Consider the following 16,998-nt stretch of genomic DNA (forward strand, 5'->3'; position numbering starts at 1 on the left):
TTTGAAACAAATAATAACAATATAGTAATAGTAGTTTGTGGTATAAACCTTCTTGCTTATTCTAATAATTGCTCTTTCTCCCCTTGGCACCAAATATAATTGAAGGCGCAGAGGATAGACTTCTATGGCTAAATCACTCTGAGAAAGACCAGTGTTTATGGCCTTTCGTGGCAATGTTGGACCACCCCCATACCTGAGAAGAAACCAGTAAATGAACAAACAAATGATCCTCCATAAGACTTTATAGTTTATACACTGTCCTATGCAATATTATATTGTGCATTCAAGTGTCTGAAGAAAGGAAATATAAGCCTTAATTTTCTGTTAGAAGTTAGAAAAAAGAAATAAATTTCTTTTTGCATAACTTGTGTCTTCACAATACTTCTGGTTAACGTCTCATTATTGTTTTTCTTCTTGTTTTCCTGGAATTATAAATAGCATAATTAATATGTGTTCCACATGTCAAACCTTTTAAGGCATAGCTTATTTTATAAACAAAATGCATTCTCCATTAAATTGAAACAACATGCAAAGAGTAATCGTGACCAATGGTTCAAGCCAAAGTTCACTATTCCTTCCACAGTAAATAGTATAAAACTGATTATAAAGATTTTAGCAACATTTTGGTAGTATTCTACAGTTTATGCATTAGTATGAATAGATTCAATTAATATTTAACTGAATTAGCCCTACTAATGAATAAATAAAATCACACTGTGAGCTTAGAATTAAAGATTGCATTCATCCTTTGATTTATTTTTTTTTTCCAATGCCACTTCCAATCCTCAATTCCCTTTACAAACTCAAAGAAATTGTACCATAACATATTTTTTCATGGGAAACAATAAGCATTGTGTATTTTACTTAACCTATAGTTCGCAAAGAGATGGTGTGGCATACATTGTCACAAGGATCCATTTATGTGGTATAGTGTTAAGGATAACCATTCAACTACTTTTTTCTCAAAAAAATTGAAAAAAAGTTATCAACATCACTAGGATAATTATTGCAATAAGATATAATGACAGTTTTTTAAGACTATATTTGTCTGAAGAAAATAACACAGATTGCTATGTTGAATGGTATGATGGAATGGATATTTAAAAAATATGAAAGTCAACATAAACCAAAGTTCAGATCGAATATACAGTTACAAGATTATGCAATGCAAAGAAAATTACTGTTTCATTATATCATAGACACAAGAGAAGACAAGGTATACTGGTCAAAAATCCAGATAATTTTACAATAAGACATGGAAGATACAAGCAATTAATTGTAAGGTTTGATTTTTTAATCGAAAATTACCAGCCATTCAACTTTTCCCAAACTTGTTGAGGAAGCAATATGTAATCGCGTCCTTCTACTAAAGTATCATGGAGTTCAGTTTCCACATTTGACACTTCTGACGAAGCATCATATATTAAATCAGAATTGTCAATAGCTAAAGGTCTTTTTGTGCTCGGAGAACCTGAATCAAGATGATGAGAACCATTGACGGAGTTGCTAGCCATATCTTGATTCACATAATCAAGCCAAGACTGCCACCACCTACAGACCAAAGAACCATGGGTTCAAAAATCACACAATTGGCATCTTCAAAGAATGCCACAGCTATTTATCAGTAAAAATAACATATGTAAATTAAGGGCGAAAAAGTAAGCATCGAGCAAGGATCATTAGAGATAGCTACATCTCGAGAAGGTAGAATATACTTTAGTTTTATTATGTCATAACTATGTAAATAGGGTTCTTTCCTAATGGCTTAATATTTTAGTATTGAGGGAGTCCAATCAAAATTCACAGGCATACGAGCAAAGGTAATGAGTTTGAAACCTAGGAAAAGCACAATGCAACAACAAGAAATACCAATAAATACACTAACCTAGTAGTTGACACCAAGCTGCTGTGTATAAGACGTATTGATCAGAGATGTGCAAAATCTGGCCACGACTACGCGGTGAAAGATAGAAATCCAAATAACCGAAAAAATGGCATTCGTTTCCTAAAATCAGAAAAGTAACGAGAGAAAAGGAAAATCGCGGACTAAACCCGAAACTGCAGTTCAAACCGAGGATTCACAGAAGAAGTTCCCAAGATCAGCAGATCTCGAGGAAGAGAACCTGAAGAAAGGAAGAACAAGATCGCAACCTTCTTACCTCTGGGTGATGAGGAAGAACGTGTCGCCCTCCTTCGCGAGAGCTTCGGCCGCGATGGTGAGATCCCTGATGAGGACCCTCTCCTCCTCCGGACTGAGCTCTGTCGCCGAACGCGCAGCCTCCATCTTCGCCACTACAAGGCTCAGCCCTTCCCTTTCCCCTCCTCCGTCGAGCAACCACCGGCGCGACTGAAATCTCCGCCTCCGCGGCCTAACGAGCTGCTATTTGGTTCAGGCAGCGAGAGGGAGAGACAGGGACACCACCGCTCCTCATTCTGGTTGTGGTCCGTCGCGCTTGCAAAATTAGACGACTGGGCCAAGTTTATGGGTTTGGGAACACGTGGTTGGGTTGGACCTGCTAGGGTAGTCTAGTCATTAAATACAACTCCCCCAACCAAATCATAATCATAAGAAAATGAAGGACCCACGGGAGTGTGATATAATATTAAAATATTTTAAAAAACAATAAGAGAATCAAAATTTAAATTTTAAATTAAATAAATATTTTAAATTTTAAATTTTAATATATATAAATTGTGTACTAAAAGTCAATTAGTCAACTACTTTTAAGATTAATACCATGAAATTCGGATATCTAGATTATAAAAAAGTATAGCAAAAACGATTTAACTTGTTTGAGTTTGGCCTAATAAGCGAATCTTCTCAAGGGCTTCTTGGGAGGACCGGTTTAATCGAACATAAATTTTTCAGTGGCGAATGATAAATTAAGAAGTGTTTATATTAAGATTTAGTATTTTTAAATCAATCATCAATTAAAAGAAATTAAGTAACTGAAATTAGGACTCGATTTCGATGATACAATTAGCTATTAGTTATTTCGTAATTTCTCTAGAAATATTCTATTCTTGAAGATGTAGGTATAGATAATTTTTTTTTAAAAAGTAGTTATTGAATAACTACTCATTTTTTATAGTTGAAAACGACTAATTTTTAGATATTCAACAACACTTCTTTTCATATTTTTAAAACTTTTTAAAAACAAAAATTACAATTATAAAATTATTTATTTTTTAAAACAATAAGTGACATCACCACAAAAACTTATAAGATTTTAATGAATAAAAGAAGCTATAAAAGAGAAAACGAGGAGAGCCATAAGTAAAATCGTCAATTTGGATTGAATTGATCAATTTAGTCCACCTCGTCAAATAATTTTAATAGATTGAGTTGAAATTTTATCAATTTATTTTAAATGAGTGGATTGAACTACAAAAGTCAGGAACGTAGGTAAGTTGACCCATGACGAGATCGGGTTGTCTCGCGGGTTGAGAATTTGTTTTAAAAAAATTTTAAATTAAAGTGAAAAATTTAATAAGTTTGTGAGCTTGACTCATTGAATCCATAATTAAAACTTAAAGTTTTTATATAAAAAAAAAAAGACAATTTATTTTTAGAATTAACCAGGTGAAATCCAGGTATTTTGATTATTTAAAAAACAAACAGCAAGATTGTTTTTTTTTTCTAGTTTTGAAAACACAAATAAAATGTATTGACAAAGTATCTCAAATTTTTATTGTGTTTATCATTGCTGCCCCTTTTGAGTAAGTCCATACCAATTGTATGATATTTTTGGGATTATAAGGATAGCTATGATGGAGAATAAAACAAATATAGAAATAAATTATTCCATAATGGGAAAAACAATCTTTCATAAATATCATTAAAAAAAATATTCTTTCTTAAATTAGAAATGAGGCAATGTTTCCTTCAACTTGAAATGGAACTACTAGTTTTTTTTTCTCACATATTATGCTTGGCTTCTCCCCCTTAAGCTGATCTACCCTTTTACTACAGTAGATGAGTAGAATGACATTTAAATGTGAAAACTAATCAAATAGAAATAATAAATGTAAAATGATGAGGAAGGAAATAAAACAACTATGAAATTATAAGACATTTTAGGCGTACAATTTTAATGAAATACCTTTGCTCAAACTAATCGTAATTATGCTATTCCTTGAATCATGACCGTTGGCTCATCGATGTACGGTTGCGAGTTTTCACATCCCTCACAGTTGCCCTCGGACGGAGAGAGAGACAGCTAGGAGAGAGAGAGGGAGGAAAACGTGCCGTGGGGATCGCATTTATTTTTGCTCTTCTTCTCTTGACGACACACAGCATCAATGGCGGCCGCTGGATCGAAAGCCAGTCACGGTCACAGATAAAGGAGTCAAACTTTGCTGCATCTGTCACTCGGCTATCTCCGCGCTTGGCTTGATTTCGTTGTACCTTCACTGCGAGATGGATTTCCATAGCAACAATGGCGACGATGCGAACAGCATGTGAGATGGTTTCCGGATTGTTTGGTCCATGAATGATCCGATTCAGATGATCTCTTCCTGAATCCGAATGATTTGGAATCCTATTTTTTTTTTCTTTGATTATCAATCTAAGTTTTTATTGTGGATTTTCTTAACGTCTACATTGGTTAAGCGAGTCTGGTTCCGTTTCGGTTTGTGTTTATTGAAGAATAAGGTGCTGTGTGATGATTTTAAAAGTAAAATTTGGAATTTCATGCTAATATTTTGTGGAATTTGTAGCAGCGATATGTGGCATTGGCAGCGAGAAGAAGAATATTGCCTGTCCGGAGATTCCCAACTTGGTTTGTTTTCTTAATCGTCTTTAATTTTGTGCATCTTTTTTCTTTTTCTTTGTCAACGTTTTCTACTTATTTCTCGAATTCACAGGTTTACCTCAATGTCTGTGGGATGATAGCAACGACAAATGCGAGAGTCTGCAGCATACGATGGGAAATCAAACTCCACTTCGAGATTTTGGTCATTTTGACTTAGACATCTTGGATTTGGGAGGTATGTTCTTCAACATTGCTTTCACTTCCCATTGTTTCAAGTCCTCTTAAATTTTAAGTGAGATAAATGGTCGCAGACGAAGGTGAAAAGGATGTGGACGAAGCGCTAGGAGCACCAAGAGTTAAAAGGCGCCGGGTTCTACATTTTACCTCTGATGATGATGGTGGCACAGCCAACAAGGAGCATCTGAGCGCTGGAGTAATTGTTTGACCTTAGACTATTTCTTCAAATGCATAAACTAGACTCATCGCCATACCTATTCTAATTCAGTCAAAGCATCCACTTGCTTCCCTTGATTTTACTTTAGGTTCAGGAGGACTCAGCGTCAGTAAAAGTATGGACAGAAAATTTACAGCCGAATCCCGCAAGCTCAGGTTTTTATTTTCTTACCTTGGACAGAAACTTTGCTGTTGTAGATGTGTATTTCTAGGTGTTCTAATCAAATAATTTATGGTAGATGATAGGTTTCTTTTCAGCAATGAAGTCTTGGATCCGTCCACAGATGAGTGGCTGGACAACTATTTCAATGATAGTGAGATGTATTGCAACTCTAAAGACATCCTTTCCCTTCCAAGCTTCATGGTCGGAATTTACTGATTTGCTATATTCCGTTGATAACCTGATGCTGAATTTCACCGTAGGTCTTCCAATATGAATGATCAAGTCAAACTCAATAGTCAAATTGATGTTTCAGGTTAGCAGAGAAGTGAAAAAGAAGTTTAAAACAAAGTGACTCGTTTATATTAGAATTTTAATGCTGAGAATATTATTTTAGCAAACTTCTCCCTTGTTTTTCATAGATTTCCTCGATGGAGAACCTGATAAAAGGACTAAGCTCTTGCCCAACCACTCTAAATCTGCTACTCTTAAAATATTCAAAGGTAGTATCTTGTGGTACTGCCTAACATCCTATTTTGATTTAAGACAGAGTAATGTCTTTGAGTGCTCAAAACGCTTTGTGACTCATTTCCTTTTCAGGCAGAAAATCTCATATCAATTCTCTGACAAAGTTAACTACCTCTGTTGCTTATCCTTTTACCCTCGTCAAACCATCTGAAGTTCAAGGACACTTGACTTTGAAGGATTTAAATCAGCGGATTCTTGCTCCACCACCATCAAGACCTAGAAATGAGATGGTTGATGATCCTTCAATCAATTATCCAACCTCAGCTTTTTCTGGGAAGCCTGTTGTTGTGAAGACTAAGATTCTCACTGAAGGAGGCAAAGGAAGCATTACTATTCTAAGAACCAAAGGTTGAGCGGATAGTTTCCCTTTCTGGACATTGGTGCTCAGTTCAGTGAGGCACCAAACATGTTCAAATATTAAAAGCTGGTCTTACGTACTTAAACTGAAACATCTTGTGTCGTGGAGTCTTTTGGATTCTTTATTTCTTTTAATTTACTGGTTAACTGATATGGCTACTCTGCAGCTTCAGATAGAATTCATTCTCTGAATCTGATCTGTTTAATTGGCACTAACTTGCCTTTTCATTCCAATCAAAATATGCACTTGTGAAATTTGAGCCTGTGTTTAGCCAAATGATATTGGCTTTTTTTGTTACTCTTGATTTTCTTTCTTGTAATACTCTTTTCTTTGCTAGATTGGGAGCATTATCCCTACAGTTTCTTGATGAGCTTGTTATTTTCTTGGAGAAGCTCTTCGAGCTTTAACTTAGAACTTATCTGTGTGCTATATGTTCATCACACCCAACGAACTGAAGCTAGGCTAAATGCCAATTGATGAGGAGTATTTGGAATTTCTTCAATAATCATAAATGAAAATATACTGTTTCCAGGTACTATGTTTCTGAATCTTGGTACTTTTGCATCATAACTTTATCTAATCTCCTTGTCATGTAAAGAAGAATATCTCTTGATTCAAAGAGGCAGTTCTGTTTCCCTATTTGTCAAAAAGTTTGGCAGGAAATGAATCATATTGTTCATGCAGGAGTATGAAACTTGTAAAGTGCACAAGTGTAGTTAGTTTTATTTACTGGATTGGGCTGTTTTTTCACATTCAGAGTACTAAGTCTACTAGGGATACACAAACCAAAATATGAAATATAATGTAATGTCATCATCTTAAGGTTTGATGTTTGCAGATTTGGTATAGCTTGTTCGTCATTCAGTGCCATAGGCCTATCTACATTAAATTGTTGATATTTGCTTATGAACTTTATCTTTGTAATTAATTGCATGGAGCAATGAAACTTATTGAATATACTAGATCTATTGATGATGATTCCATTAATAGTATAAAGAACATGCAGTCTAAATGGTGAAAAGCATTTGTAGTCTTGTGTAGTCATTGTGTTCCCCTAGGTTGTTGGAAAAAAATTATGAAACTATGCTATGATCAACCACATTTTAATATTTAATGGATCAAAGTGTTAGATGTTGTGCTTAGGAAGTGACATGTATATAAAATGTTAATGTGGTAAGGATGAAAATGATAAGTTGAATATGTGGAGTTGTTAGGAAATAAAAATAATTAGTATTTGAGAGAAATTGGTTGTATCTCTAGATGAAAGATAAAAGAAGAGAAAATAGTTTGAGATGATATGGGCATGTTTAAAGATGATTATTATATTTGATAGTTAAACAATTGAATCTGTTAGAGTAGAAGCTATATGGTGTAAAGAAAGACTACTCAATAAACAACAGTTTAATTAATTTAAATATAACCATTACTATAATTTTGAATAGAGTTCAGTAAGGGTAAAATTCATGTAGTCAAACAAAATAGTTGGGATAAACATGGGTTGATGATATAATGATTTGAAATTTTTTAAGCACAAGCTTTCTGGATATTGCATAATTGGAAGAAGCTGATTGCATGACATTGATTCTGAATGCAGGACTTTCTGAGACTGCAGAATTTATATTTTTGCAGTTGGATTTGTCAGGATAGCAGTGGGGCTACCAAGATGATGGGCTAGAGCTATTCACGCCTTCCAGGCGTGTCTTTCATTGCAGGTTTATGACGTTTGGACTTTGGAGAGAGTAAAGAAAAGCAGCTGGCATATAAACGCACTACATGTGAGGTTAGTACATCATGCAATAAAACGCCATGCATTTTTTACGATTGTGAATAAGTATTATAACTTGAGATGAATTGCTAAGTGCTAGAATGAGGTTTTGGATTTAAGTAAATTGGTTGTTTTTCTTGGAAATCGAACTTCTACGATTTATGTACTTGAGGTTCAACTTATATGAAGTTACTAAATCATACTGTTCCTGTTAATTAGCCTGCGTTTGTATAATTAGACTTGGATACCATAAAACTCATTAGTAATTTAGTGGGTAGGTAGAATAAAATTAGTAAACTTTAGGATGAAAAGTTTGCTAAGAGAGTCAAATCTTAATCTCTATATTTAAGAAAAAATGTATAGATTGGAGGGGTGCCTATGCCAGTCTCTCTAAGAGAGTGAAATATATTAATTTAGAGATAATGAGACAAACAATCAGTCATAGCAACACTGCACCTGGAGATAATGATACAGATGATAGTTATATATAAAGTATACCTCCATGTCCTTTTAGAAGATGATGTTCAAAATTCAACGTCCAGATGTTGTACAAGGGGCATCTCAATCCCCTAAGATTGATATAGAAAATTTAACCTCTAACATTCTCTAAACCTAAAAACCGAAACTCTCCCTACAGAGAACATTTTATCTTCTCTGCAAATCTTTTGGCCTTCTAATTTCTGAAAACTCCATCACTAAGAAATTTGTAATCTCTGTCGTCACCCTATAGATCATATTGAAGACCATCGAAGAACTTCTAAAATAAACTTTATTTGCTACTTCGGTGGTCGCGGGGGGCTGTTTGGGTCTAATGTATTACTGAACTCAATACTATCCACCTCGGACATAGAAAGTAACTGTGTTACAAGTTGATTTTTTAGATGATATGAAGATCCAAAGAATACCTTGTTTTTTTGGCAATAAAAACTAAGAAACTAAGTTCATAAAAAGTCAAGAATATAAAAGTTTTCACATAGTGAAATGACTTAGAAAGTAAGTGCAAATATGTACTCCAAGAAAACCCCTTGAAGATTATTATTTTTTTCTTTTGACACCCCCTTGGAGATTGTAGAAAGACGTGGAAATTTCTGCTTAAGGACAACTATTGCATATCATCTTTGCTTTTAGGAGATCATAATCTTGAGATACGACTTAAGTGCTCGATGTTGGTTAGGGACTAGTGTAGATGTTATGGTCCAGTGACACTAACACATGGGGATAGATGTAGGTATACTTTCACTAGCCAAATTTCAACGGCCTCATTTGGATAAGAGAGTTTGATCAAGTTGCTCTTAGCTTAGCTTATTTATACCTTCAAATTTCATAAGGTGAGGGACTGCACCAAATACCAAGTGTGTCTCCAGTTTGATCACTGAATATTTGTAATATAGAAAATCCAATCTCACCAGCGCTCGATGAAGATTGAAAGGTCAAAGTGTGTGTGTTGCAATCATCAAAGTAGCAAAATTTAGTAGCCAAATTTGTAAGTTTTCCACTTGCAAGAAAAATCTTGGCATATCGAAGTTGTAATGCCCTTTAAATTACAAACTTGGATGCAATGCTCTCCATCCATTTAGATTTGTTTGGCACAAAGATAACTAGATAAGCACCCAAAAGAACAGTTAGTCCCTAAAGAGAGAAATGAAGTTGGCCTTATAGGATATGCTCATCTACACACAAGTTAGAGGTTAAATTGTGAAAAAATATAGTCAGAGGATGAAGGAACAATCATGACGTAGTGAAAACCATATGGTAGTTTTATAGGAGTAAAGGAAACCCATCGATGATTACTTTTGTGAACTCTGATAGAAGGAGACCATGATGTTTAAGACTTTTTCAAATTGTCTAGAATTAGTAGGAAGAATTACTATCAATGGATGAGGAGGCACTATCTCGACTCTAGCACATGCCCCTTCCTCGCCCTTCATGATCATCACAGTTTCGCATTCTTGCTTGGAAACTCATCATGCTTGTGTTAACCGACACCGTTGAACATGTAAGTTTGGGAATTGCAAATATAAATTGTTATATTTTATATTTATTTAACTTCTTTTCATAATATTATTGATGTAGCAAGGAAGATCTACAAATACTGACAAGGCACACGATCTACTTAACTTGATGGAGTAAGAAAGGTCAAGGACTAGGAGGAAGTAAGCTTAGAGCGCGTCAAAAATTCTCATGAAGAATCTAATAATCTTTGATTCCCCTTAAGAATCTAACAACCTTTGTTTTATATTGTCACGTCTTGAGGGTATACTTGGCCTCCGAAATGGATGGTACCCACAATATATGAAATAATCGATATCAAATCACTTAAAAACAACACAACAACCTAAAAATGATAATGTGTGTATGTTTGCATGTACATGTGAACATACTCAAAAATCCAGAACAGAGAGAAATGATAACCATAAGCAACAGAAATAATAAAATGAAACAACTCAACATAAATCCAACTCGAGCGAGACCTCTGAGCGATACACATTCTCTATCTACTAACCTGGAGGATCAAAAAAAAAAAAAATAATAGGCAGTGAGTATAAAATACTCAGTGGTATAAGAAAATAATGCAAGAATAATATATTGACAGGAGATCAAAGGATACAGTCTCAAGTAAACTACTTACTAACCAACGTAGGTGTCCCAACATAATCACCAGCTAACCAAAAGTATAATCAATAACATAGTATTTTACTAACCTGCTCAACCAAGTATAACCAATAAATCGGGAGTACATATAATACATCCAAACCTGTACGAACAAATACATGACCAACTTATAGCAAGCACATAATAAATGCTAACTGCGGGAGAAACACTCTACTACGGATGATCCTATAGACAGTCAGAGTAAAAGACTAGTCATTGTCCGCGGGAGAACGCTCTACCACGGATGGTTCCATGGGCGAACAGGTAGCTATCTGGCTCCCCTATCACTGATTATGGGAGAACGCTCTACCACAGATGGTCACATGGGCAGTCAGGGTATGTTACTAGTTACTATCTACAGGAAAACATTCTATCACGGATGGTCCCATGGACATATAGGATATATACCAACCGTTACTAACATCTCTCTCCACCATGTATGGGAGACAGGATATACTAACGGTCGCTGACGACTCTCTCAATCACAAATGGGAGACAATGGTCGACAGGATATAGCAACTAAGGGTCTAATAGGATTCTCGAAATATTACACTATGGTATAATCTTACTAATGTATATGCATGAGCCTATATAACAAGTAAGGGTCCACTAGGATACTCGGTATTCTATACTATGGTATAATCCTACTAATATATAGGCAGGAAATAGATAATCAGGTCCCCAAATTACTAGTCATCTAGTATTAATATGTCAACTAATTCCATGGTATCATCACACATATAATAAACAATGAGGTCAGGATCAAGTAATCCTAGGGGTTGATCCAAAGGGAAAAGCCTAGTGGAATACGCTACCCCTCTGCTAGGGAGTGATTTCCATCAAGTATAGGTCAATATAATTTCACTAACATATATGCCCTCACACCAGTATACAACTATACTACATATAATATCAGTGACCTATAGGTACGTGCCTAAGTATATAACCATACTATATATAAATTCACGAACATAAGCTATAGACCTAAATAACATTAAGGGTCTATTAGGATACTCAATATCCTACACTACGGTATGAAATAACAAACAAAAATTTAGTAAGATGTTCGATATTCTACACTACGGTATGATCATCTCAACAGTAAGTACAAACTCAAATCATCTACCAAGGGATCTAGCAGAATATCTAACATCCTACACTATGGTATGGTAACATTATGCATATCTATAAACACAATCATGAATATCAAACATAACTGCATATATATATCAATAATAGGTCAACATATAAGGATAAATAATAAGGTATCAAACTCAGGAGTAATATAGGACAGACTTAAGGTAAGCGAATAATCGAGACCTTATCAAAACATGCCAGAAAATAATCATACACTATAATCAAAGTTATTAAGAAGATAAGCAGGATCTACCCACCTCAAATGTAGATCGTGCTGACCATCTTCAAGTCAAAGGTTTGCCTCAAGCTCTAATCCTGTTACAACATTAACAGCGGCTAGCCGGGGAGGCGTGTGAGGCAGCTTCGGCATTGGCGCTCTCAATGGTATTCGGAGGTGGTTGGTGCCATTGGTCGGTCTGTTGTTCGTGGCCAATGGTAGGGCAGCATCCATGCAAGCACGCGAGGAAGGAGATCGGGTGGCGAGGAGCTGGACCCACGACGTCACACACACGTTGTTAGGAGGAAGGTGATGGAAGAGAGGAGAAAGGTGTCCGGTAGGGATGGGGTAGGCTAGCAATGGGTTGCAACAGCAGCAATACACAACTCCGGCAGCAACAGCGGCGAACTCGTGACGGTGGCATGCGCACGACTGCTCGTTGAGAAGGGGAGGAGGCAGGGCGACGACCGGCGATGCAGCATCAAACATGACAACGATTTGTATCCGCGTCGGTTGTTCGTTCGCTCGCCGATGGAGGGAGGGGAGGTCGTGGACAGGAAGCCAGTGGTCGGATGCGCTGTCAACAACGCGATGCTTCACTTGGTGGAAACCGCGGTTGTCTGCGCGTGGGGAGGAACGCATGAGTGAGGAGGCACGGGAGAGAATGGTGTAGGGAAGGAGGAACCTGGCCGGGCATAGGCAGTGGTCGTCCTTGGCCTTCGTCGACGTGCGGTGGCGGCTTCGACGTGCGAGCGCCGCACGGGTGAGGGAGGGACGTGTGACAAGTTAATCAAAACTTAGGTTTTTATAACTGGAACTTTGGCTTACATATCCAATCAACTCCCATTTTAATTGGGTATTCTAAACAGGTTTTAAATTCTACCCGTTTTATCTCTATAAAATCTAAAATGTCTCATTTAAAATCCATAAAAAATATTAGAAAATTCCTAAAATTCACATAAACTCTTTTATATTATTTCTTTATTTATTATCGATTATTTTATCCGTATTTTCATATATAAATTCTATTAGGTCAAATTTTAACTAGTTTAGTATTTCCCTCTTGGATATTTTATATATATAGTATATTACATTTTTCCCCTACTAATAAAAAATTTGGTCCCCAAATTTACTATTTAAATTGCAATATTATGATATTCTTATCTAAGGGTAACAACTATCCAATATAGCCTTATACTCATCCATTCTAATAGCATGAGAGATCCTAACTATTAGAAAATAAGGGTTCCTTATAACTATTTGATGATCTATTCCAAAGTGGAGAATAACTATTCTATGGTTATAAGTATACCTACTGCAGCGACACCCACATTACCTTCCAGCTAACTATTGTGGGTAAAATTTACTAGGTATAAATAATCTTCTAGTTGCCTCGATGTCCATCTTGCATGCTTGAAGTAAGTGCTCCAGTGAGTGAATGATGTGCTCCGTCCGTCTGTCCGTCTGAAATTATTCACAAAATAAAGTTTTGTGCACATGACTCATTGGACACTTCGCCAAGTAATCTAAAGAGTCAGTCTGGCGGGTCAATAGAAAATAGTCGAACTTGGTTAATCAGTCAACGATCACCCAATGCATTTCATGTACCCTCCAAAACCCATCATATTATGTTTCCCCGCCCTATGTATGTATAAGAATCTTCTGAAGTAAGTATGTTGATCTCTAAAGCTTTTTGTGGGTTATGGGCCCACCACACTTCCGTTGTACAACTTTGATATTCTGCTTTCACTTGTTGACACACAAAGCATCAAGCTGTAAAGTCCACAATATCTTTCTTCCTACCATTCTACCAGTAAGGACACTTTCGGTCTTGATACATATGAGTATCTCCCAAACGACCAACAAGTTATGATCGATGTGCTTCTCGATGTAGGTCTTCTATAATCGGATGTGTCTCGAGAACACCCAATCAAAAATCAAGGAATCTCATTTACGTCTCTAAAATCGGTTTTCAGTCCTGAAGTGCATTCACTAACCGGTGTTTCCTTAATTCATTTCACAAAAGGTAACTAAGTAACCATATATCCCTGTAATTGCTCTTACTATCCAAATCGTAACAGCTTCTTCCTTTTGAGGACCCATGCAAATGCCTAGGGCTGTAAATGAACGAAGCGTTCGTGAACAATCTTGGTGTTCGACTTAGTAAGAGTTTGTTTATGTTCGTTCAATATACATAAAATTAATTAAACAAACAAGCTTGAACATCTCGTTAAGCTAAACAAACAAGCTTGAATACATATGTGTTCAGCTCGTTAACGTTCGTGAAAAATGTTCGTAACAACGTTTATGAACAATATTTACAAACCATATTCATTAATAAAACTCTTTTCAATATGCTAAATAATAATAAAATAAAATAAAATAAATTTAAATTATCAAGCTCAATAACCAATCCAACAATTAAAAGTTTCAAATAATTAAACAAGTTTGAATTGAGAGTTTGATAGCATCTAAACGAACCAAGCTCGAACCAAGCTCAAGACAAGTTTGAATTGAGAGCTTGATAACATCTAAACGAACCAAGTTCATGCCAAGCTTCAAACTTCGCATACCTACGCTCCCTTTTTAATGTCATGATTATGCTCTTTATTTGATCTTGACTATATCAAGATATCATCTACGAATTATGACAAATCAATCAACAAATACTAAGGACATTGGGTTTGTCATATTCACAAACGTGGCTAGAGCATTGGCATACCTGCACAACATTACCGAAGACTCACCATATTCGTACCATATGAAGATCGTCATCTTCTATACATCTGTAACCTTTACTCTAAGATGATGACCGCGAAATCTTAATGCGATCTTAGAGTCTGCATATGTGTCCTTGAGTTGATCAACCAAATCCTCTATCTGTGGCCAAGGGTATTTGTTCTTGATGATCTCTATCTTGAGTTGTCTGAACTTGCTACACAATTCAGTGATTCATCCTTCTTCTTAACAAAGAAGACGGAAACTCCCCGAAGAGAGATATTGGGAAAAATAAATCTTTTGTCTGACAACTCTTACTACTTTCATTCTTCTACTTCATTTGGTTCCAAGCGTCATGAGGTTGTTGATATTAGAGTCATCGTCGAAAGTATCTCACTCATGAACTCCACTTGCCAACAAAGTGGTAAGCTAAGGAGTTCGTCTTGTAACGCATCTAGGTATTCTAAAACTATATGAATGTTCGAGCTGAGTGAGATACTATTAAATTTTATCAATGATAGCAGATACTTCCGGCATCCATGAAATAGAAAATTGCTTGGCCTATAGTATCGAAACCAATCATTCCTTCATCGTTAGTTTTGACAAATTTCCAAGATGGTTGTCTAGCAGTTGCAAGGTTATTACCCTTGCTCGACAATTGACTGTAACACATTCAGTGACCAAACGGTGTATGCCAATAAGGATATCAAATTCTATCACATCTAGTATTTGTATATCTATAGTGAGGATATGACTACTAAGGTCCCAAGGTAACCCTTAATTTCTTGGCTAGACGCCTGTACCTACTACACGAGTATCACTGCAACTCGTATAATCTTTCCATAAGTGTTTTTCTACTAGGGTTGACAAAATGGTCAAACATTATGATCTGAATATAGACTTCAAGACTTTACATGTACAAGCATGTACACCAAGGTCTTAAGCTACTTGGTGGGGGCGGTGTTAGGCGCACACAACTCTTGAAGATGAACTGCAAACATAAAAAAAACTCTCCGAAAAAACTTTTCAAAATCATCCCCCAGATAACGTTCTACTACTCGAAGGTTGCTTCTACGATCTTCAGCCATGTGGTGGCCTAGTCCCGTACGTAATGAACCACTAGTTTCACCATCTCTACATTATTGTGAGGCATATACTCAAATGCCCTTTCAAGGTTATCTAAACATATATGAGCGATCCATGATCAAAATCTCCATGGAACACGATACATCAATCTTCAATTGACTGTGATAGTATAAGTACACGCTCCTTATTCATTACCCAAATGATAGTGGCAAGAACAGTATGGTTGTTAGTATTTCCTGAGACTGTGCTCTTTGATTTCTAATAGGTTATTGACGAGCTCCATCCCTACTTTCCAACTTGGTCTTAGTTGGCGCCACAGAAGAATCTACATCTTTGGTATCAGGTTCGTATCCTAAGTGTCAACTGGTCGCGTCCATGGTCGACCTCGACCATGATTACGAATAGTATTGATTCATTAAGTGTCATCACACTAAATCAAATCATTAAATACCTAATAGATAGGTATAGAAATTGTTACATAATCAACTGAAGGGAGTAAGTCTAACCAATCACACTTCAATTTCTATGATATTCAACTTTTTAACCATAACCTACACCAAGTAGTGACCATAAAAGGTAAGATAATCATTAGAGGTATACCTTACTTCGTATAGCTCAGAGATGTCCTTCGGCTCGCCTTTTCCCAAACTCAAAAAATCGTAAATCAAAACGAGATCGAAATCCCAAAAATACAAAATCCAGTTCGAACTCGAACTTGACTCTGATACCAATAAAATTGTCACACCCCGAGGGTATATTTGTCCTCCGAATGGGCAGTACCCCTAGTAACAATATATGAAATAATCGATATCAAATCACTTAAAGACAATACAACAAGTTAAAAATGATAATGTGTGTATGTGTGCATGCACATGTGAACATATTCAAAAATCCAGAACAGAGAGAAACGATAACCATAAGCAATGGAAATAATAAAATGACACAACTAAACATAAATCCAACCTGAGTGAGACTGACAGCTAAGACCTCTGAGCGACATACATCCTCTATCTACTAACCGGGAGGATCAGAGAAATATGTATGCCAATAGATTGGAGGCATCGACTTCTTAAACTCTTCTTGATTCTTATATATGATTGTGTTTCATCAAACTACACCAATCTATTGACTAGATTTATAATAGTTTAAAAGATGTCAATTAAATATATT

General features: G+C 36.0%; 2 protein-coding genes across 3 annotated transcripts in view; one reads left to right on the forward strand and one right to left on the reverse strand.

The window, feature by feature from the left end:
• LOC122019096 (ubiquitin carboxyl-terminal hydrolase 5-like) overlaps window positions 1-2,466 on the reverse strand; it is a 5,704-nt gene extending 3,238 nt beyond the window's left edge. Inside the window, exons 1-3 of the mRNA XM_042576606.1 lie at window positions 2,160-2,466; window positions 1,309-1,551; window positions 19-193 (exon numbers count right to left, since the gene is read on the reverse strand). Of these exons, the coding sequence (XP_042432540.1) occupies window positions 19-193; window positions 1,309-1,551; window positions 2,160-2,284 (543 nt within the window). The 5' untranslated portion in view covers window positions 2,285-2,466. The remainder of the gene's footprint in view (window positions 1-18; window positions 194-1,308; window positions 1,552-2,159) is intronic.
• Window positions 2,467-4,244: 1,778 nt separating this feature from the next.
• On the forward strand, window positions 4,245-6,507 carry LOC122020889 (protein XRI1-like). Of its 2 annotated transcripts, none has more exons than XM_042578925.1 (9): window positions 4,245-4,461; window positions 4,720-4,781; window positions 4,867-4,989; window positions 5,066-5,187; window positions 5,297-5,363; window positions 5,447-5,528; window positions 5,631-5,683; window positions 5,790-5,870; window positions 5,968-6,507. In XM_042578925.1, exons 1-9 carry the CDS (start codon window positions 4,421-4,423, stop codon window positions 6,246-6,248), a joined length of 912 nt encoding a protein of 303 aa, XP_042434859.1. In that variant the 5' UTR covers window positions 4,245-4,420; the 3' UTR covers window positions 6,249-6,507. The 2 variants fall into 2 exon arrangements, with proteins under 2 accessions (XP_042434859.1, XP_042434860.1); XM_042578926.1 differs by having other exon boundaries at window positions 4,723-4,781.
• Window positions 6,508-16,998: the final 10,491 nt, after the last annotated feature.

Source organism: Zingiber officinale, chromosome 9A (genome assembly GCF_018446385.1).
Source record: "Zingiber officinale cultivar Zhangliang chromosome 9A, Zo_v1.1, whole genome shotgun sequence".
Lineage (NCBI taxonomy): Eukaryota > Viridiplantae > Streptophyta > Magnoliopsida > Zingiberales > Zingiberaceae > Zingiber > Zingiber officinale.